Source organism: Lampris incognitus, chromosome 20 (genome assembly GCF_029633865.1).
Source record: "Lampris incognitus isolate fLamInc1 chromosome 20, fLamInc1.hap2, whole genome shotgun sequence".
Classification (NCBI taxonomy): domain Eukaryota; kingdom Metazoa; phylum Chordata; class Actinopteri; order Lampriformes; family Lampridae; genus Lampris; species Lampris incognitus.
This window is the reverse complement of record NC_079230.1, coordinates 7,887,849-7,911,205: the sequence shown is the minus strand read 5'-3', so window position 1 is coordinate 7,911,205 and position 23,357 is coordinate 7,887,849. Positions and strand designations below refer to the sequence as shown.

The 23,357-nt window shown below is 49.8% G+C and overlaps 1 protein-coding gene across 3 annotated transcripts in view; it reads left to right on the top strand.

Annotated features, from left to right (window-relative positions):
* The first annotated feature begins 5,393 nt into the window (after positions 1 to 5,393).
* LOC130130566 (uncharacterized) overlaps positions 5,394 to 23,357 on the top strand; it is a 28,404-nt gene continuing 10,440 nt past the window's right edge. For all 3 annotated transcript variants that reach the window (XM_056300280.1, XM_056300279.1, XM_056300281.1), the window contains exons 1-7: positions 5,394 to 5,774; positions 6,021 to 6,142; positions 14,847 to 14,988; positions 15,690 to 15,792; positions 18,744 to 18,934; positions 19,043 to 19,182; positions 20,358 to 20,493. In XM_056300280.1, coding sequence (XP_056156255.1) covers positions 5,699 to 5,774; positions 6,021 to 6,142; positions 14,847 to 14,988; positions 15,690 to 15,792; positions 18,744 to 18,934; positions 19,043 to 19,182; positions 20,358 to 20,493 — 910 coding nt within the window. In that variant the 5' untranslated portion in view covers positions 5,394 to 5,698. The remainder of the gene's footprint in view (positions 5,775 to 6,020; positions 6,143 to 14,846; positions 14,989 to 15,689; positions 15,793 to 18,743; positions 18,935 to 19,042; positions 19,183 to 20,357; positions 20,494 to 23,357) is intronic.

Genomic DNA, 23,357 nt, shown 5'->3' with positions numbered 1-23,357 from the left:
CCGTGACATTCCCGGAATCAGTTGGTCGACACATAAGTTTGTGCGTAAAATTCCTCAACACATCATGAAAAGTGGGAACAGTACAGTGTTTGTCCATCTTGGCAGCTTGAGCAAGATTCTGAACACATCATTGCATGCTACCTGCAGCTTTTTCATTTTTGCTTTGCTATAATTGGCCCACAAGTGGGCTGTATAGAGTGGGGTACAGTAGGTCCTAGAAAGAGTCATAATCTGTACACATGTGACATCTGCATGCCAGCATGTTGGCTTGTGTATACAGCTTGCAACACCGGCGCTGCACATCATCGTCATCACATAATTCATTCCTGATGATGTGACCCAGATATTTTATTATGTTCACCACATTTAGTGCTTGGTCTGCCAAGAAGAATGATGGGAACATTTTGCTGCTGATCCTCCTTGGTTTTAGCAATCATGACAGCACTCCGTTTAGAGTTAAATGTAATGTCATGCTGCACACCATAACTTGAGCAGACTCTGAGCAGTTGCTGTAAGCCAGCACTATAAGGGGACAGTATGACTTAGTTATCAGTGTACACCAGATGGTTAATAAGACTATCCCCCACCATACAGCCAGCCCTACACTCTTTTAGAGAGATCGTCCATATACACACTGAAGAGAACAGGCGACAGTATTCCACCTTGTCGGACCCCATTGGTCACTGGGAAGGGGGCAGATATACTCTTACCCCATCTGACTTGCATGGTTTGATATGAATACCAAAAGTGCAAGATCCTTATCAAATAAGAGGGGACCCCTCGCGCTTGTAGTTTAACAAACAATTAACCATGATTAACTCGGTCAAAAGCTTTTGATGCATCCAGGAAACACATAAATACTGTAGCGTTACGTCTATTATACTTACTAACCACTTCCTTCAGTGCATATATTCACAAATCTGTGCCGTGTTGATTTTTAAAACCAAAGTGATTGTCAGTAGTTGATATGTATTCTTGAAGCCTGTCCAAGAGAATTTGTTCTAATTCTCCTGACCAGCAGACCTCAGTCTGTTAGGTTAGGTGACCACACCTCCTCCGCCCTGACCCTCAGCATAGGTGCCCCTCAAGGCTGTGTTCTGAGCCCCCTCCTTTTCTCCCTCTTTACCCACGACTGCCTGCCAACTCACCCTTCAAATGTAATAGTTAAGTTTGCGGATTGACACCACAGTCATTGGCTGTATCACCAACAATGACGAGACGGCCTACAGGGACGAGATTCAGCACCTCACATCATGGTGCACTACTAACAATCTGGTTCTCAATGTGCAGAAGGTAAAGGAGCTGATTGTGGACTTCAGGGGGTGTAGAAGCAGCAGCCACTTCCCCCATACACATCAATGGGGTGGAAGTGGAGAGTGTTTCCAGCTTTAAATTCCTTGGAGTCCACATCAGCGATGAACTCTCCTGGACATTAAACACCCAGGCCCTTGTGAAAAAGGCACAGCAACGCCTGCATTTCCTGAGGAGGCTGAGGAGCGCCCGTCTACACCCCAAAATTCTCACCAACTTCTACCCCTGCACCATAGAGAGCAACCTGACCAGCTGCATCTCAGTGTGGTACGGCAACTGCACCTCAGAAGACCAGAAAGTTCTGCAGTGGGTCGTCAAGGCGGCCCAGCATATCAACGGTACCCAGCTCCCAGCCATAAAAGACATTTATCACAAACGCTGCCTTCGAAGGGGTCTGAGCATCAGCACAGATCCCACCCACCCCAACCATGGACTGTTCTCCCCCCTGCGCTCTGGGAGGCGCTACAGGAGCCTCAGAGCCTGCACTACCGGCCTCAGAAACAGCTTCTTTCCACAAGCTGTTGCCCACCTGAACCTGGCTACCCACTGAATGTCTGTGGATATTTTTTTATATTTTTGTACTTGTGCTCTTTCTTAACTTATTTTTCGCTTTTGGTCTTCATCTGTTTCTTCTACTGTGTTTGTGTATGTCTGTCTTGCACTGTTTGGCGAAGCCGCAGCCCTCGTTTCACTTTTAACATGTGCCTGCACATTGTTTTTAATGACAATAAATTGAATTGAATTAAATTGAATTGAAAGTGCAGTGCAGCAGAATGCTTGCATTCATTCTCGACACAGATTCACCTTCACTTGTCCTGAGGTCAGTTTACCTTTACCAGTCAGAGACGTTTGTCTTGTTACTGTTTAAGAGGATCACAGTCACACGTCTCCCAATGAAAAGGGTGTGTGTGTGTGTGTGTGTGTGTGTGTGTGTGTGTGTGTGTGTGTGTGTGTGTGTGTGTGTGTGTGTGTGTGTGTGTGCCTGGCAACTCACTGCCCTCTTTTAAATCACTTGCTTTTGGGGGTGGGGGGGGGTGGGGTCCGCGGTGGTGTAGCGGTCTAAGCATTGGCTTTGTGTCGATGCGATTGCCCACTGGGGACCGGGGTTCGTGCCCCGGTCCCGTCAGATCCGGTTATGGCCGGACTCGATGAAGCAGCAATATTTGGCAACGCTGTCTTCGGGAGGGGGGCGGAGTCGGCTTGTATTTGTCACGTGTGTGTGTGGGGAAAAAGCAGTGCTTCGGCCTGGATTCGCCTTGTCCCGGAAGTGGTGAGGCATCTCCTTCGAGACTGCCGGCCGGGGAGATGCAGTTGGCGAAAACATGCAGTATGAGGGTGGGTGTTTGAATTCGGGGGAGGGATAAATGAGTTTTACAGGAAGACTTTTGTTTTGTCCATTGTTGCCCTTTTTTATTTTTCATATTGTTTACATTTTGTACTTTTATAATTTTACATTTTAAATCTTTATTTTTGTATTTTTCTTTCATCGCCTAATTTTAATTGTTTTTATCATAGTGCTTGTTTTATCGGCTCTAATTCTCTTCGTTTTAATTATGTTCTCGTGACAGGGTCACGAGAACATGTTCGACGGTGTTTTGTGGAGCGGATGTGGCATTATGTCCTGTATTTATATCGTGTTTTGTTGTTTTGTCTTGACTGTGTGCATTATTTTATCCTGTTGTGCAAGGCAACTTGTAACGCTGTTCAGAAAGGTGCGAAATAAATAAAAGTTTATTATTATCATTATAATGATCATTATTATTATTATCATTATAATTATTATTATCATCATCATTATTATTATTATAATCATTATTATTATCATCATCATTATTATTATTATTATCATCATCATTATTATCATCATTATTATTATCATCATCATTATTATTATTATTAGAATCATTATTATTATTATTATAATTATTATTATTATTATCATTATTATTATAATCATTATTATTATTATTATCATTATTATTATCATTATTATTATAATCATTATTATTATTATCGTCATTATTACCATTATTATTATTAGTAGTATTATCGTCATTATTATAATCATTATTATTATTATCATCATTATTATTATTACCATTATTATTATTATCAGGTGTGGCTGGTACACAGAGGCTCTCCAACCCATACTTATTATAACCTTATTTGAAGGGGTGTGCATACGACTGACATGACACGGTCATAACCACGACTTGAAGGAGCCTTTATGAATGTTCATGATTGTCATCCGGTCAGTTATGTCATTTTTAATGCAACGTTAACTGTGTTTGGGAGGTCTTGGTTGTAGCAACCCGAGTGAGACCGAGCTGCTCGATTCCGCTTTGTGTCGAAATTGACACGATCGACCAAATGACACAGAATGGCGACATCATTCATTCATTCATCCATTCATTCATTCATCTTCAGCCGCTTCTCCGGGGTCGGGTCGCGGTGGCAGCAAGCTAAGTAGGACACTCCAGACGTCCCTCCGCCCAGCAACGCCCTCCAGCTCCTCCTGGGGGATCCCAAGGCGTTCCCAGACCAGATTGGACATGTAGTCCCCTCCAGCGTGTTCTGGGTCTACCATGGGGTCTCCTCCCAGTTGCACGTGCCCGGTAACCCCCCAAAGGGAGGCGCCCAGGAGGCATCCTGATGAGATGCCCGAACCACCTCAACTGGCTCCTGTCGACACGAAGGAGCAGCGGCTCTACTCCGACCTCCCTCCGGATGTGCGAGCTCCTCACCCTCTCTCTAAGGCTGAGCCCAGACCCCCTGCGGAGGACACTCATTTCAGCCGCTCGTATCCGCGATCTCCCCCCTGTCGGTCACTACTGGCCACCGAAAGGGTGAGATCGCGACACTAGTGGGGACAGTCATAAGCATTCATAAAGACCCCTTGCTGGCCATGGCAGGTGTCATGTCATGGTTATGACAGACGTCATGTCGCAAGTCGGACTCTGAACGCTTCGCTCAGCTGGTAGGCGGAGATCTCGGGTTGGCTGGTATCGCGAGACTTAGATTTTGTTTTTAATTGATTTCACCGACGCATGACGGACATAATTCACAGCGGGCTGAAAATTAAACTAATCGTCGCGTTTCCACCTCAGCGAACAGGGCGTTACAGGTGTCCCGCAGCGCCGCAGACACGAAACAAAGCCAGCATGAGACGCGACGTCCCGCTCAGCTCTCCGGCGGGAGGAGGGTCCCCGCGCTGCTTGGTGCTGAAACACAACGAGCAGAAACAACCTTCATCACAAGTACCTTCCAAGAAACAATATGAAACAACAACAACGATGATGATGATAACAACAATAATAATGTGTTTTCCATCCGGTAGAGCCGGGTCCAAGCTATGGACCGAGGCGCTATCGGGACATCTGCCCTACAGTGCCGCAGGTCCACAGCTCGGCCCCGGCTCTGCAGGATGGCAAACAGGAAACACGGAAGAAATAATAACAATAATAATAATAATAATGATGATGATGATGATGATGATAATAATGATGATAATGATGATAATGATGATAATGATAATAATAATAATAACGATAATGATAATAATAATGATGATAATAGTGATAATAATAACAATAATAATGATAATAATGATGATAATAATAATAACGATAATAATGATAACGATAATAATTATAATAATAATGATAATAATAATGATAATAATAATGATAATAATAACGATAATAATGATAATAATAATGATGACGATAGTGTCCCTGATCCTGGACCTGCCCGTCCTGGGTCTTTCCGTGATATAGTTTTTTCCGTGATGATTTTGGGGATTAGCCCCGCCCTGTGCCGCGCGCTCTCGGCGGAGCTCCACCGGGCCGGGCCGGGGGGGGGCGGAGCTCCAGAAACACGAGCCAGATTAACGGGCCAGTTGTCACAACCCGCAGGTTGACAGGGACAGCCAGCGGTGTCGCCTCCCCCCCCCACCCACCCACCCACACACACCTCCCTCCGTCTTCACTTGTTTCACCCCCCGCCCGCCCCCGCGTCCAGGTTGCTGACGTCACAGCCCCTTCTCCTTATTTCCTCCCTTACTCCCCGCAACGGCTGTGAGTCGGCGGTTTGACGCACGGGCCAGGGGAGTGTCAAGTGCGCGCGCCCACCACGTCCGCGTAAGTCCACGTTTTGCCTTGTTGTTTACTTCTCCCGCCGGACCGCCGAGTCGTCCATGGACCCGGGTACTTAACAACGACTCGGTTTTGTTTTCTTAAGCGGGACAGCCCCACCCCACCACCACCACCACCACCACCACCGCCGCCCCTTTTTTCTTTTCGGTACTCCGGTCGACGAAGTTCTGCGCTTCACCCGCGCCCGGAAAACACGCTCCCCGCGCAGGGTTTGTTTACCTCCGGGACGAAACATGGACGTCCGGTACCGGGGTCTCGTCGCCACCATAAAGTGCCTCTCCGTGTTGACGGCGATCGAATGTGCGACAGGTAATCAGCGGCGGTGTTGGTTGTGCGGGTGTGCGGGTGTGGTGAACGTGTTGGCGCGGCGAGGCGAGGCTGCTGGCGGCAGTTCCAGCAGTGACCCAGCCGCTTCCAGCGCGCCGCTTCCAGCGCGCCTCTTTAGTCGCGCTGGCAGTACCTCTGCAGCGAGCCCGGCGCCTCTCGGCTGCCGCTTTATGTGACCAGCACCACTTGGCTTGTCTTTTACGTTTCGAACCGGCTCTTGTCCCGCAGACTGTCTCCCGGCTCCTGCGCTGTCTTACCAGTGGACCGACGCCTTCCACGTTAAGCTGAACTGGCAGAGGCCGCGGACCGCGGGGAGCTCGGTGAGCTACCGCATCAGCGACTCGGCGGGGGCAAGTACAGCGCAGCACGACACGACACGACACCGACACGACACGACACCGACACGACACCCGACACCGACACGGTAGACAAGTTCCGACACCGCCTGGCTTCGGGCTTGGCTGGCTTGGCTGACGGATTTAGCAGAGCGCCCCTGAGCGAAAAGGCGAACCCTGTGCAGCCGACCGCAAATCGAAACCGCGTCTAAATCACTGACGTCACGCGACTCCAGAAAAAAGAGTGTGTGGGTGGGGGGGGGGCTGCGACACAAGTGCGCGTTCCAAAATACCCAAATAATGGCGAGGAAATAACAAAATTAGAGAGAGAGAAATTAGAAAACCCGGCGCTGATTTACAACAGCCCCTCAAAAACAACCCCGTAATGCCTGCCAACAGAGACCCAGCTGCTGAAGATCCGGATCTAACCCTGCTCGCCGTCCACTAGCGCGGTGGTTCTCAAGCTTTTTGGGGTCCTGGACCCCCCCCTGCGTATTTTTGATCTACCCTGAGGACCCCCTCCACCTGATCTTGGGGGAGGGGGGTTGCGATTTGATAGAAACAGTAGAAACTGCATTTTAAATTGCATTATAGCATTTATCCACTCTTTGGGGCAAAAATAAGAGCTTTCAGTTGTAACTTAGATATAGTTAACAAAACAAAATTCTTACGCAGTAACTTTCAGATATATGTAACAAAACAGAATATGTATTCAGTAACTTTCAGATATATGTAACAAAACAGAATATGTATTCAGTAACTTTCAGATATACACTACCGTTCAAAAGTTTGGGGTCACCCAAACAATTTTGTGTTTTCCATGAAAAGTCACACTTATTCACCACCATATGTTGTGAAATGAATAGAAAATAGAGTCAAGACATTGACAAGGTTAGAAATAATGATTTGTATTTGAAATAAGATTTTTTTACATCAAACTTTGCTTTCGTCAAAGAATCCTCCATTTGCAGCAATTACAGCATTGCAGACCTTTGGCATTCTAGCTGTTAATTTGTTGAGGTAATCTGGAGAAATTGCACCCCACGCTTCCAGAAGCAGCTCCCACAAGTTGGATTGGTTGGATGGGCACTTCTTGCGTACCATACGGTCAAGCTGCTCCCACAACAGCTCAATGGGGTTCAGATCTGGTGACTGCGCTGGCCACTCCATTACCGATAGAATACCAGCTGCCTGCTTCTGCTCTAAATAGTTCTTGCACAATTTGGAGGTGTGTTTAGGGTCATTGTCCTGTTGTAGGATGAAATTGGCTCCAATCAAGCGCTGTCCACTGGGTATGGCATGGCGTTGCAAAATGGAGTGATAGCCTTCCTTATTCAGAATCCCTTTTACCCTGTACAAATCTCCCACCTTACCAGCACCAAAGCAACCCCAGACCATCACATTACCTCCACCATGCTTAACAGATGGCGTCAGGCATTCTTCCAGCATCTTTTCATTTGTTCTGCGTCTCACAAACGTTCTTCTTTGTGATCCAAACACCTCAAACTTGGATTCATCCGTCCACAACACTTTTTTCCAGTCTTCCTCTGTCCAATGTCTGTGTTCTTTTGCCCATCTTAATCTTTTTCTTTTATTGGTCAGTCTCAGATATGGCTTTTTCTTTGCCACTCTGCCCTGAAGCCCAGAATCCCGCAGCCGCCTCTTCACTGTAGATGTTGACACTGGTGTTTTGCGGGTACTATTTAATGAAGATGCCAGTTGGGGACCTGTGAGGCGTCTGTTTCTCAAACTAGAGACTCTAATGTACTTATCTTCTTGCTCAGTTGTGCAACGCGGCCTCCCACTTCTTTTTCTACTCTGGTTAGAGCCTGTTTGTGCTGTCCTCTGAAGGGAGTAGTACACACCGGTGTAGGAAATCTTCAATTTCTTAGCAATTTCTCGCATGGAATAGCCTTCATTTCTAAGAACAAGAATAGACTGTCGAGTTTCAGATGAAAGTTCTCTTTTTCTGGCCATTTTGAGCGTTTAATTGACCCCACAAATGTGATGCTCCAGAAACTCAATCTGCTCAAAGGAAGGTCAGTTTTGTAGCTTCTGTAACGAGCTAAACTGTTTTCAGATGTGTGAACATGATTGCACAAGGGTTTTCTAATCATCAATTGGCCTTCTGAGCCAATGAGCAAACACATTGTACCATTAGAACACTGGAGTGATAGTTGCTTGAAGTGGGCCTCTATACACCTATGTAGATATTGCACCAAAAACCAGACATTTGCAGCTAGAATAGTCATTTACCACATTAGCAATGTATAGAGTGTATTTCTTTAAAGTTAAGACTAGTTTAAAGTTATCTTCATTGAAAAGTACAGTGCTTTTCCTTCAAAAATATGGACATTTCAGTGTGACCCCAAACTTTTGAACGGTAGTGTATGTAACAACAGAATTTTTATGGTAAGTGGGGGATCTCTGTATTAGAGAGGTGGGCAAAAGTGCGGGAGTGATAGTCGGCCCCAATACTGCGTCTCAAATCAGGAAATTAACCCTACGAGCACATGCACACACACACACACACTACATGCTCAATAAATCACTGGCTACATGTTCAATTTAAAAATTGAAATGCATTTTAATCAGTCTTTCGTATTAGTTGAAAGTGCCACTGAACAGACTTCATGAATTTACTAATAGTCATCACAACATTTAACGTTCCAATTCCAATCATAATATAAAACAAACCAGTTTTTCAGCAATAAAAATTGAATGCTGAAACAAGCTAATAACAGCTACCGGTAGCTAACGTTTGCTAGCTAGTTAGTTATTTGAATGAAAATATTGCATGGCCAGAGCTAAGGTTGGACTAACATAACTAGCTAGCTACCGGTAACGTTACCGGACGCTACCGATAGTTAGCTTGCCTAGCAGCATTCAAACAACTAGCCAGCAACGTCAGCAACTAGCTAGCAACGTTACCGGGTGGAAGATAGCTAGCTAGCTAGCTAGCTAGCTAACGTTACGTTCGCTAACGTTAGTTGCTTGAATGAAAACCACAGCAGAGCTAGACAAAACTATTGGAAATACTATTGGAAATACACTGAAGATACTCACTCTTTATGCCCCCCAATCCAGGATAATAGTGCAGGTAGCAGGTTGACGCTCTCTCGAGTCTTGTCTGCCTGGTGCGGTGAACTGACCCTGACCCGAGAGTGTGAAGCCAGTCTCTTCTGACGTCATGTCTGGTGAAGCCACACAGCAGGCAGGTGCGGGTCACGTGAGGACGCGATATCGTTCAAACTTTTAGAAAAAGTAAAGTAGTATAAAAATAGAAGAGCGACTTTATTGGCGATTTATTTTGCAATGCTTGTGAATTGGCTGCATCATGTTTTTTGTTTTAAATCTTACTGTGACAGAAAGGTTGAAATTACTCCTGTCTACAGAGTGCTGCCGGATCTCAGCTCCGGTTGACTTGGGGGGGGGGAGGAGGGGAAGTGCCGGTGTCGGGATCCGGGGAGCTCCGGCCCACTTTAATCACTGCCTATTTCTATAAATGTCATAGGATCTTTTTTTTTAAAGATATTTTATTTTCACGGACCCCCTTGCAATTACACCACTGACCACTAGGGGTCCGCGGACCCCCGGTTGAGAAACACTGTACTAGTGGACCGGAAGTAAGCAGGACAAACGTGTCACCGGAACATTTCCCCGCGTGTCTGTGCGTAACCAGCATCGCCATTTTAGCCCTTTATGGCAGAAATGCTGCCAGTACCCAAGGGCGGGGGGCACCTGCTTATAAGGGCGGGGGGCACCTGCTTATAAGGGCGGGGGACGCCTGAAGACAAAACATCCGCCTTTGCAACGAAGAGGCCGCCGAAACACGCGGGAGGGAGGAGGGGGGGGGGTTCTGACTTGACGACTGCCTGGACCTCTTATGTTTCCTACCTTGAGGACACTCAGTCCCACCATTCATCGCAGCAACGGGGGATGGGTCACCAAGGACACGAGAATCTGCCCGGTTCAAAAAGAGAAAGGCTTTGTTACAAGGAGACGAGCTCAGGGTGAGGGAGCCGGAGGCGGAGTTCAGAGGGGAGGCCAAGTTGGCCAAGAGCCGCGACAACGACGAGGTGGCGCAGAAATGAATATGTGGCTATACAAAGGAAGCATGGCAGGGGTAGCCGTCAAGATGGGTGGAGCCCCCAAACCTGCAGCGACTGACTCCCCGCACCCCGCCTCCTGGAGGCTTCCTCGACTGGTTGAACAGCTGCAGAACACCCACCCAGCTGGGCCCCCACCCAGCCCGTCTCATCAGGCTCCCACGGTAGACCTCCATCCTGAGCCCAGTCGAGCCACACCCTGCCTCTGGCCCCGCCCGGCTCAGAGGCAGGGTGCTCCACTCAGCTGAGCGGGGTCTTCACCGAGATGTTTCGGTGCCCACTGGATCCTGGCTGTGTTCCGAGGCAGGTGGAGGAATCCACCCTAATCCACCCTCGTCCCCATGCTGGGGACTCGGTGCATCTCAGGGGTGACGGTGTGCCCATCCTTGATAGGGACGAACGCCGGTTTGAACGGGGAGTCAACGAGGCCGTCTATGTGAAGAGGGAGGGACCGTCCCTGAACCGGGGGGGGGGGAGGGAGGAGGGGCTAAGCGTACATCTGTCGCCATTTTACAATGCTGTGATTACAAACATTCCCAGGTCCTCTGTGAACGGTACACATGGCCGTTGTAACTCTAGTTTATGGTCACGCCCATATTTGCATACGAAACTGGTCGTTGGTTGGGTCGTTATGCCCCTGTGTCGTTTGTAAGGGCGGGGGCGCCTGCTTATAAGGGCGGGGGCGCCTGCTTATAAGGGCGGGGGGCGCCTGCTTATAAGGGCGGGGGCGCCTGCTTATAAGGGCGAGGGCACCTGCTTATAAGGGCGGGGACGCACCTGCTTATAAGGGCGGGGGCACCTGCTTATAAGGGGGGGGTTGTCTGCTTATAAGGGCGGGGGCGTTTGCTTATAAGGGCGGGGGACGCACCTGCTTATAAGGGCGGGGGCGCACCTGCTTATAAGGGCGGGGGCATCTGCTTATAAGGGCGGGGACGCACCTGCTTATAAGGGCGGGGGGCGTCTGCTTATAAGGGCGGGGGCGTCTGCTTATAAGGGCGGGGGGCGCCTGCTTATAAGGGCGGGGGCGCCTGCTTATAAGGGCGGGGGCGCCTGCTTATAAGGGCGGGGGCGTCTGCTTATAAGGGCGGGGGGCGCACCTGCTTATAAGGGCGGGGGGCGCACCTGCTTATAAGGGCGGGGGACGCCTGCTTATAAGGGCGGGGGGCGCACCTGCTTATAAGGGCGGGGGGGCGCACCTGCTTATAAGGGCGGGGGACGCACCTGCTTATAAGGGCGGGGGGCGTCTGCTTATAAGGGCGGGGGCACCTGCAGTGAGCTGAGACGGAAGAGGTCACTTCGCTGCGTCCAGATGAACTGGTTCAGCCATCTTTGATTTCCTTCCCTGGACTGTGGAGGGAGCGCGGCGTCAAGACGCAAACAAAACGCTTCCCCATAACTGACGAGGCCAGCTGGCGCACCCCGCACCACCCCCCCCCGTCTGACACACGCTGCCATCAGGCCGACGCCACAAAGGCCACCGGCCCGGAAATACACCTGCAGAAAAAGACCCGTTATTCCCTCTGCGACTGCGGCCCCGCGACAGATGGGACAGGCGCCGTACCCTGACCTGCTGAACGCCGTTACTGTCAGCTGTAGTATTAACTGTTATTAACTGTTATTAACGGTAGTATTAACTGTTATTAACTGTAGTATTAACTGTACTATTAACTGTTATTAACTGCTATTAACGGTAGTATTAACTGTTATTAACTGTAGTACTAACTGTTATTAACTGTAGTATTAACTGTTATTAACTGTTATTAACTGTAGTATTAACTGTTATTAACTGTTATTAACTGTAGTATTAACTGTTATTAACTGTAGTATTAACTGTTATTAACTAGTATTAACTGTAGTATTAACTGTTATTAAATGTACTATTAACTGTTATTAACTGTTATTAACTGTTATTAACGGTAGTATTAACTGTTGTTAACTGTTATTAACGGTAGTATTAACGGTAATAAACAGTAGTATTAACTGTTATTAACTGTAGTATTAACTGTTATTAACTGTTATTAACGGTAGTATGAACTGTTATTAACTGTTATTAACTTAAGTATTAACTGTTATTAACTAGTATTAACTGTTATTAACTATTATTAACTGTAGTATTAACTGTAGTATTAACTGTTATTAACTATTATTAATTGTAGTATTAACTGTTATTAACTGTAGTATTAACTGGTATTAACTATTATTAACTGTAGTATTAACTGTTATTAACTGTAGTATTAACTGTTATTAACTGTAGTATTAACTGTTATTAGCTGTTTTAGGCCTATTCTGCATTTCTGCGTGTGTGTGCGTGTGTGTGTGCGTGTGTGTGCGTGTGTGTGTAGTGCGTTATTTATTAATTTATAGTTGAGCCATGCCCAAGGGCAATCTCTGTCACTTTGTGGCGGACAATAAAGTTACCTTATCTTACCTCCGTCTGAAAATAAACATAACCTGTCGATACTTAAGGGAAATCCCATAAATGGGATTCCCAGAGGAGGCAGGACGCCTTTTAAGGCTTGCGCTTTATGTCGTTTTCATTTGTATTTTTTATTTCTACTTCCCTTTCAACAAATATTTCCGTCTCACAAACACGCGCTACGCGCAACTCTGTTCTGGAGTGGCGGAGTACGTGACTCATCGCGTGGCTATTTGTGGAATCTGTGTTTTGAGTTAAATGAAAACCGCTAATGCCCCCCCTCCCCTCCCCTCCTCCTCCCCTCACCCCCCCAGCATCCACTGGTTAAGTAACTATGCCCTTCTTTTCGCTACCCCCCCCCCCCGGCATCCACTGGTTAAGTAACTATGGCCTTCTTTTCTGCTCCCCCCCCCCCCGGCATCCACTGGTTAAGTAACTATGGCCTTCTTTTCTGCCCCCCCCCAGCATCCACTGGTTAAGTAACTATGGCCTTCTTTTCTGCCCCCCCACCAGCATCCACTGGTTAAGTAACTATGGCCTTCTTTTCTGCCCCCCCCCCCCAGCATCCACTGGTTAAGTAACTATGCCCTTCTTTTCGCTACCCCCCCCCGGCATCCACTGGTTAAGTAACTATGGCCTTCTTTTCTGCTCCCCCCCCCCGGCATCCACTGGTTAAGTAACTATGGCCTTCTTTTCTGCCCCCCCCCCAGCATCCACTGGTTAAGTAACTATGCCCTTCTTTTCTGCCCCCCCCCCAGCATCCACTGGTTAAGTAACTATGGCCTTCTTTTCTGCTCCCCCCCCCAGCATCCACTGGTTAAGTAACTATGGCCTTCTTTTCTGCCCCCCCACCAGCATCCACTGGTTAAGTAACTATGGCCTTCTTTTCTGCCCCCCCCCCAGCATTCACTGGTTAAGTAACTATGGCCTTCTTTTCTGCCCCCCCCCCCAGCATCCACTGGTTAAGTAACTATGGCCTTCTTTTCTGCCCCCCCCCCCAGCATCCACTGGTTAAGTAACTATGGCCTTCTTTTCTGCCCCCCCCCCCCAGCATCCACTGGTTAAGTAACTATGGCCTTCTTTTCTGCCCCCCCCCCCCAGCATCCACTGGTTAAGTAACTATGCCCTTCTTTTCTGCCCCCCCCCCAGCATCCACTGGTTAAGTAACTATGGCCTTCTTTTCTGCCCCCCCCCCCAGCATCCACTGGTTAAGTAACTATGGCCTTCTTTTCTGCCCCCCCCCCAGCATCCACTGGTTAAGTAACTATGGCCTTCTTTTCTGCCCCCCCCCCCAGCATCCACTGGTTAAGTAACTATGGCCCTTCTTTTCTGCCCCCCCCCCCAGCATCCACTGGTTAAGTAACTATGCCTTCTTTCTGCCCCCCCCCCAGCATCCACTGGTTAAGTAACTATGGCCTTCTTTTCTGCCCCCCCCCCCAGCATCCACTGGTTAAGTAACTATGCCCTTCTTTCTGCCCCCCCCCCCCAGCATCCACTGGTTAAGTAACTATGGCCTTCTTTTCTGCTCCCCCCCCCCCAGCATCCACTGGTTAAGTAACTATGGCCTTCTTTTCTGCTCCCCCCCCCCAGCATCCACTGGTTAAGTAACTATGGCCTTCTTTTCTGCCTCCCCCCCCCAGCATCCACTGGTTAAGTAACTATGCCCTTCTTTTCGCTACCCCCCCCCCCGCATCCACTGGTTAAGTAACTATGCCTTCTTTTCTGCTCCCCCCCCCCCGGCATCACTGGTTAAGTAACTATGGCCTTCTTTTCTGCCCCCCCCCCAGCATCCACTGGTTAAGTAACTATGGCCTTCTTTTCTGCTCCCCCCCCCAGCATCCACTGGTTAAGTAACTATGGCCTTCTTTTCTGCCCCCCCCCCCCAGCATCCACTGGTTAAGTAACTATGCCCTTCTTTTCGCTACCCCCCCCCCCCCGGCATCCACTGTTAAGTAACTAAGTAACTATGGCCTTCTTTTCTGCTCCCCCCCCCCCGGCATCCACTGGTTAAGTAACTATGGCCTTCTTTTCTGCCCCCCCCCCAGCATCCACTGGTTAAGTAACTATGGCCTTCTTTTCTGCTCCCCCCCCCAGCATCCACTGGTTAAGTAACTATGGCCTTCTTTTCTGCCCCCCGCCCCCCCAGCATCCACTGGTTAAGTAACTATGGCCTTCTTTTCTGCTTTTTCTCCAGCATACGAAGAGCACAACAGAACAGTTTTATGACCTCAGTGTCTCCACAGAGGAGCTAGACTCTGGTTTCTGGTGCACGCTTTACATTGAATCAAGTAACTGTGAGCCTAGCAAACCATCAAAGTGCACCATCACTCCCCCAGGTAAGGAATCAACCAGAACAGTACTGAACAAGCGTTCAGTCCTGCCATCATTCTGACAGCCGATACCATCGGAGTGCTCACATAAACAATTTCAAAATGCCGATCCCATCTTTCATACAACTGAGTAAGATAGGCTGAAAATGCTGCTTGTTTCATTGTGCAATACCAGTGCTAGTGCCGTTCTCAGACCGGGGCATTTGAATTGTTTCGAGGGCTTTAGTCTTATTCCTGTACAAATAGCACTAAAGAAGATAGGACAAAGCTTTTGGCCTCTTCCTTCACGTGAAAAGCTGGATAAGTAGGACACTTGACTGCAGGTCTGCGATGGGAGTGTGGCGCGGAGTTGTGCTGTTAACATTTTTGATATGCGTAAAGATATTTTCACTGAAGCGCACAAATAAAGAACTGTGTACTTCGCTGGGGTCTGATATCGAACCTCCCCAGCTATGCTGTTCTGTGTTTTGCTTCTTGGATGTCTGTGAATGTTCTCATTCATCCAGGTCACGGTTATCCGAAGGAGTTGAATCAAGCGCAACTGGACGGATATATAGCAAGTCCAGCTGCGCTTGATTCAACTCCTTTGGCATTTTTGGAGTCAACAAAATGACCCCGGAGTCAACAAAATGACCCCGGAGTCAACTCTAACCTGCCCGTGTGTCTCAAATGCGTGTTCTGTATCTTCTTGTCTTCCTCCTATTCAGTGAAACTGGTGAAGAACTTCACATGTTCCCTCTACGACCGTGATGCCGTTAACTGTTCCTGGATCCCAGAGAAACACTCCTCGGACCTCCAGGCCTTCCACAGGTGAGAGCTGACAGGGGATGTCTGAAACTGAGGGAGCACTCCCAGAAGGTGTCTGAGCAAGGCGTTTGACATAAACAAATCTCCTCAACAACTTCGGGTCACCCTGGCGTTGGGTTTTTTGGGGGGGGGGTTCTGTAACACCACTGGAGAGATGCAGCGGTATCATTTTTCAACACGAATTTCCTTCAGTTTGCGTTTCACCGGGCGCTGGTGAAAAAACTGTGCCGGGTTCAGCTCCAAAATCTACCTTAAAGTACTTGATGGGGTTAAAACCAGTTGATTGATGGGGATCGGCGGTTCGAATCCCCGCGTTACCTCCGGCTCGGTCGGGCGTCCCCACACACACAATTGGCCGTGTCTGTGGGTGGGAGGTCAGATGTGGGTATGAGTCCTGGTCGCTGCACTAGCGCCTCCTCCGGTCAGTCGGGGCGCCTGTTCGGAGGGGGGGGGGGAATAGCGCGATCCTCCCACGCGCTACGTCCCCCCTGGTGAAACTCCTCACCGTCAGGTGAAAAGAAGCGGCTGGCGACTCCACACGTATGGGAGGAGGCGTGTGGTAGTCTGCAGCCCTCCCCGGATCGGCAGAGGGGGCGGAGCAGCGACCGGGACGGCTCGGAAGAGTGGGGTGATTGGCCGGATACAATGAGGGAGAAAAAGGGAGGGAGAAACCCCCCCCCCCAAAAAAAATGAAATAAAAATAGTCGATTGGGGCGCCCCGCTAGCCGAATAATTACAGCACGTGCCACATATAACCGCAATGTCCCCGGTTCGATTCCAGCAAGTGACCTTTGTTGCATGTTGCACCCATCGCTCTCCGTCCCCTTGTTTCCTGTCGGCCACTTCACAATCCTCTATACTGTAGCGAATCCGGGGGACAACGCAACCACAGGAACTGCCGCGGCCGGGAGGCGAACCCGTATCGCCCGCACCGCAGGAGGCATCGCTAACCGCTCGACTAAAGGGTCAGACCCGCCCAGCCAGCGGCCAGCGTGTCTTCTTATCCATGCACGTTACACTACTATAAAAGCAAAAATGCCAGAAGAATAATCTTTAAAAAAGAAAGAAAGAAGAAAAGACCAGGCTATTAACGTGGCTGTGGCACGAACCGGTGCAGCCACCTAAGCGTCCATGTTGTAGAGCAAAGTAACGTGAAAAGAAATGCAGGCTACAAGGACGTATCCATCTACGACGTATGCAAATGTGTTATTATCTCAGACGCACGTGGCGCGCCGTGCCAAGCACCAGGCAGATACCGTCGGTTTTAGGTCTACTTACAGTGCTCCTTTACTGTTGTCCCCTTTATGATGGGCTGCTGGGGACAGTCTGTCCCAGTATCAACATTATCTTTGTCCAAAAAAAAAAAATATATATATATATATATACGGCACCTTTCATGACGAAAACTACTTCATGTTTGCATGAAGTAAAGATAAAGGGGAAATGCAGCAGCTGTTTGTTTCCCTGCTCTGCACATTCCTCGTGATTTCCTAGAGAGGAAGCGGTCAGCTCTCGGGAAGCTTCCTGGAAGAAGCAGAAAAAATGCCAGCATCGCGCCTTATCTCTTCCCCCCACGTTTAGTCCAACATATCAGAGCCACCAATCAGCGCCACTCTTTAGATCTTGCTACTGTACCGTATTAACAGAGATAAAGCGCGCACACAAAATAGGTTAAATAAGCCAAAGTTTACGCACAGAAATGTGCGCTGGCTGGCTGCGCACATGTTGCTGCAGGATGGATGGCGTCCGAGGACGGGGTGCTTTGTTTTCCAATCCGTTACAAACGCCCAAACTTTCGTTGGACGACAAGAGGAGGCGAGGAAAGCCGTTGCGCAACAGGCAGAGAACACGGATTCGCTGTGCCGGTCTCCGCCAGTGAAAATGTACAGCGCACGGATGTCCCGCCTCTTGACCATATATGGACAGGGTCGGACGTATGGCTCCGCCCGGTGTCCGACCCTGCCCCATCCCGCAGGCTGCAGCGAGGGGTTGTTGCTCCACCCAGCCACTGACGCGCGTGTCCTTATGAAGTGCACCCTTAACTTGGGGCTGGTATGCAGGGGCGGATCTACGGGGTGGCCAGGGGTGGCGGCTGCCACCTCTGGGACACAGTCTTGCCACCCCATTTATAAATCAGATAATATGTTTTTAAAGTATATTTTATGTACATGCACGGTGAAGGTCAGTGAGACCCGCACCAAGCTCATCTCAAACAGAAGTCGCCGATTTAGAACCCCCCCCTCCCCCCTCACAGGCGCGGATCTACAGGGTGGCAAGGGGTGGCGGCTGCCACCTCTGGGACACAGTCTTGCCACCCCAGGAAAAAATCTCTAGATCCACCACTGCTGGTATGCCGCATGTCTGAAAAGCTTGTTGCTGCTGCTGCTCTTGCTTAAATTCTTGATATTTGGAAACCCGGCTGATGCGTCACATTTCTGGCTGAAGTCAATCATGTGAATATGGGATTGATGCCAATCCAAAGACATATGGGTCAGCTGATTGGGCCATACTAAATTTTCCCTAGGGGTGTGTGTGTGTGGGGGCCCTGTGATGGACTGGCGGCTTGTCCAGGGTGTCTCCCCGCAGCACCCGGGGAGCACCCGGGGACCGGCTCCAGTTCGTCTCGCCGTGCCTTGCTCAGGGGCACAGACAGGAGTACCAACCCTAACGCGCATGTCTTTTTGATGGCGGGGGAAACCGGAGAAAACCCGCCGCAGACACGGGGGGAGAACATGCAAACGCCCCACAGAGGACGACCTGGGATGACCCCCCCGAGGTCGGGCAACCCCGGGGTTCGAACCCAGGACCTTCTCGCTGTGAGGCGACGGCGCTAACCACCGCGCCGCCGCTGCAGCTCGCGGTTAATTCAACGGAAAACACCAACTCGCTAAGCACACGAGTGACAGCCGTAGGCCCTCGCCTCTCACCCCTCTCTCTCTGTTGGCCTTGTTCAGGTTCTTTGTGGACACTGAAAATAAAGTTGCTGAAGACATCCCGCTAGACTGCAAGTCCCTTGGCAACAACAAAATGGGGAGCTGTACGTTTGTGACCAGGAACCTCACCGACACTCACTGGATACTGATCAACGGGACGCTCAACGGCCTGCCAGTCCATAACACCTTCAAACGCCAGCCCAACAAATATGGTTGGTGTGATTTTAGTACAGAGCATCACACTTAGTAAGGTCAACCTCTATTTCCTGTCTCATTAGTCACGTTGCCTGCACAACATCTGTTCATTGTATCGTTCTCAGTTAAAATCCCGCCGCCCGAAGTGACCATCGTGGAGGACGGGGACCACCTCACAGTGACCCTTAAGCATGTAGACGTAGGGCCACATACGGAGAGTTGCTGGGATTACCAGGTCAGCTACAGTAAATGCAACGAGCCTGAGGTAAGTTGCTAAACCAAGCATCCAAACGCCCCTTTCGGTTTATTGAATCCTCCTGAATTTGACTGTTGTGACTGGGGGTGGGGGGGGGGGACGCCGCGCCCTGATGTTTTCCTGTTCCTCTTTTTACAGTATTCATTTCCATGAATTGTTAGTATGTGAATGTGTGTGTGAGTGTGTGTGTGTGGGGGGGGGGTCTATCAGTCAACACCACCAAGACTGAGGTGTTATGGCATGGAGGGCCACCCACCCACGATGCCCGTCCTCACTGTGGAACGCCAAAGAGTCTCCGTTGCTCCAGCTTTCGAATCCCAGGGCCGCGTCCTTTCCGAGGGCCGCCACAGAATCAAACAAGCCTCCGTAGCCTTTGGCAAGCTCTCTGACGTAAGGTCCTCCAAAACACATGCCTCCAGCTGCACACAAAGCCCTCTACACCACAGCTCGCCTACACAGCCCGAGTCATGTACAGGCTGCCGGAGCGGTTACGCGTAAGCTGTCTGCAGCGAATCGTGGGGAACGTGGCGCGGCGCCGACGCTCTAGCTAGGACGGCCCCCAAGAGCGCAGACGCCGCGGTCACTCAACACCAACCGAGCTGGCTAGGGGCATCTCATCCGGGCGTTTCCAGAACGCCCGCCATGCCAAGTCCTGCATGGGCGGCTTCGTCTGGGCCGCCGGTACAGAGACCAGCTCAAACATCGCCGAGGAAGTGTCGTATGGACCCCTTGGGAGGCGGCGAGCTGCCGTCAACCGCTGCAACTGTCGGGAGAGGCGTAGAACAGCTGGAAATGGAGAGGAATGTGGAGGAAAAAACAACGGCAGAAAAGACGAAGGAGACACACAACCACGCCTGCCCCCACTGACTGGGACTTCATACGCCCAGCGTGCAGGAGAACCTGCGGATCAAGAACTGGGCTCTGCAGTCATCAAAGAACACGCCGTTAGCCAGCAGGGACGTCATCGTCGCACTCGACGGACTACCAGCATGTGTGTGTGTGTGTCTGTGTGTGTGTGTGTGTGTGTGTGTGTGTGTGTGTGTGTGTGTGTGTGTGTGTGTGTGTGTGTGTGTACGGGGGGGGGTCACTATCATAAAAGGTCATGTTCCAGATGTGGGCAAGAGTAACTTAGTCAAACTCTCGCGCTTTGTTTCTCCTTTCGGATGGTGCTCTCTGTGTTCCAGCAACAAGCGAGCAGTAGAGTCGCCACGGTGACGATACCGTACGACAAGCGGTGCCAGTACAAGTTCAAGGCCAAGGCTGTCTTCAAAAGAATCTGTGGCGTCGGCGGAAGTGACTTCAGTGAATATAAAACTCACGGTAACTTTCAGATCACTGTTGACGGCGCTGAGGGTTTTGCATGACTCCGTGACTATTTTCCCAATGTAACCCTGCGGTTAAATTATAGGCCTTAGATATATCACATTGCACTATTAGATAAGAGTTTGGCCTATGGTTGTTATTTTGTATACCTTTTGAATATGAATATATCATATTGTTGATATTGTTCTGCAAAACAGTTGTTTGCCAATGTGAAATGCATTTGCTTTAGTGTTGAAACTTACCATTGTTGTGATTGATTGGCTGTGGAGAGAATACCTTACCTTGAATGTGATTGGTTGAGAGGGCAGCGGAAAACGTCAGTGCGAGCAGACTGGACTGGGAGAGAAAGGAGGTCACTCGTCCCTTGTGTGAGCAAAACGGAGCAGTGTGATGTCGAGTTGTTATATGCTATTTTGCGGTGAGAGAAATGTAATTGAAGTTTAGTGAACAGTGATGTGTGCGGGTGTCTGACCGAGACCCATCCCGGGAACGGTTTGTGTGGACTGGGGAGACAAACTGACTACTCGTCAGTCCCATATGTGGACCCAGCGACGTTACGGAGCGAGCTAGCCAGTCGGTGTTCGTTGTTAGCACAGCAAGACGGGCGAATGGACTGGATGCGGTGAGGGGCTCTCCCCACAGTGAGTCGGGCCGTCTTCTAGTTTAGCGAAGTACCGTTATCAGTTACAGTGTAGCGGTGTGTTCATGCGACCATCGAGGAACGCAGAAGGAGTCGTCTGTTGCCGTGTTGTGCTGCCGAGGCGAGCGCACGGTTCGACCGTGAGATGGTGCTAACGGCTAACGGCTAACTAGCCAGTTAGCTAGGAGGGCTGCCAGCCTGACGTTCGCTGCTGCGCTGAGACGAAGAGGAGCATTCATTGTGAGCACAAGCCGGATGTGCGGGCTTCCAAGGGGAGCGAAGAGGGCTGTTGAGGGTCCCAACGTACCCGATACAGAAACAGGCCTGCAACTGGGGGTTGACTTTCTTTTATTTTTATTGCCGGCTTAGTTATAGGGTTGTTGAGCTGTATGCTAATGTGTTAGTCTGATTAATTTGTGTATATCTGAATGCAGATGCTTGTTAGCCATTGAGGCTTATCACTTTCATTCATTCTAATAATCATTACTCATAATACATTTGTATATATAATTCTATGTACCTGTGTGAGTGTGGATTATTCATGTGTGTTTATTCCTGTGGTGTCTAGGCTATGATAAGTGACATGTTGAGACAACCTTAAAGGGCTAGTCCACCATTTTAATATAAATTACTCGGTGACACATTGAGGTGTCTAGACCATGTTAGATTGCCTTAAAGGGGTCATATGCCATATTTGAGCGCCTTAAAGGGGTAGTCAACCTTTTTAGTTGGAGTTACCAGATGACACCGTAAGACATTTAGAGCCTTTAGAACATACTTTAAACACATAAGAAGCGAAGTTAACATACTTCAATAGTTTATTGGATACCGAGTTGACTCAGGAGCGTTGTCCTTGACAGTTAAAAGGGATAGATAGCGCTACACCAACGAGAAGCCAGATGTGGGTGTGTGTCTGGTCGCTGCACTAGCGCCTCCTCTGGTCGGTCGGGGCGCCTGTTCAGGAGGGAGGGGTAACTTGGGGGGGTGGGGGGATAGCGTGATCCTCCCAAGCGCTACGTCCCCCTGGTGAAACTCCTCACTGTCAGTCGAAAAAGAAGCGGCTGGCGACTCCACATGTACGGGAGGAGGCATGTGGTAGTCTGCAGCCCTCCCCGGATCAGCAGAGGGGGTGGAGCAGCGACCGGGACGGGGGGGGGGGGGGTAGCGTGATCCTCCCAAGCGCTTCGTCTCCCTGGTGAAACTCCTCACTGTCAGGTGAAAAGAAGCGGCTGGCGACTCCACATGTACGGGAGGAGGCATGTGGTAGTCTGCAGCCCTCCCCGGATTCAGCAGAGGGGGTGGAGCAGAGACGTTGCAGTTGCATTAAGTGTTTAAAAAGTTGTATACCGGAACAGTAGATGTCCGAAGACCTAAGTGGTTCTGGAAACTTCGGGTGTCTTGTCGACCCAGTCTGTTGTGTCAGTTACAGACAGACACAGCCTTATTTCCCTTGCAACTACAGCTATTGTTACCGGCCCTTGCTGAGTCATCACAGTGGCACTTCCTGCTTCTAGGTTTCTGCTCCCTGTGTCTCCAGGTGACGCATGAACCAGACCTCGCTGACACAGCGGTAGCGTTGAGGCTGGTGTTGAAATGGAAACCACACCAGCTGGAAGACTTGACGAAGACTTGACAAAAGGTTTTTTTTTTTTTTTTTTTTTTTTGCAAGAGCAGACTTGGCATGATGGCCGTGGTCACTGCTAGCTTCTTTTTTTATTTTTCCGGCCAATTACCCCACTCTTCCGGGGCGTCCCGGTCGCCGCTCCGCTCCCTCTGCTGAATCCGGCGAGGGCTGCAGACTACCACATGCCTCCTCCCATACATGTGGAGTCGCCAGCCGCGCCTTTTCACCTGACGGTGAGGTGTTTCACCAGGGGGGCATGTAGCGCTTGGGAGGATCGCGCTACCCCCCCCCCCCTCGTCCCGGTCTCTGCTCCGCCCCCTCTGCCGAATCAGGCGAGGGCTGCAGACTACCACATGCCTCCTCCCATACATGTGGAGTCGCCAGCCGCGCCTTTTCACCTGACGGTGAGGTGTTTCACCTGGGGGGATGTAGCGCTTGGGAGGATCACGTCACCCCCCCCTCGTCCCGGTCTCTGCTCCGCCCCCTCTGCCGAATCCGGCTAGGGCTGCAGACTACCACATGCCTCCTCCCATACATGTGGAGTCGCCAGCCGCGCCTTTTCACCTGACAGTGAGGAGTTTCACCAGGGGGACGTAG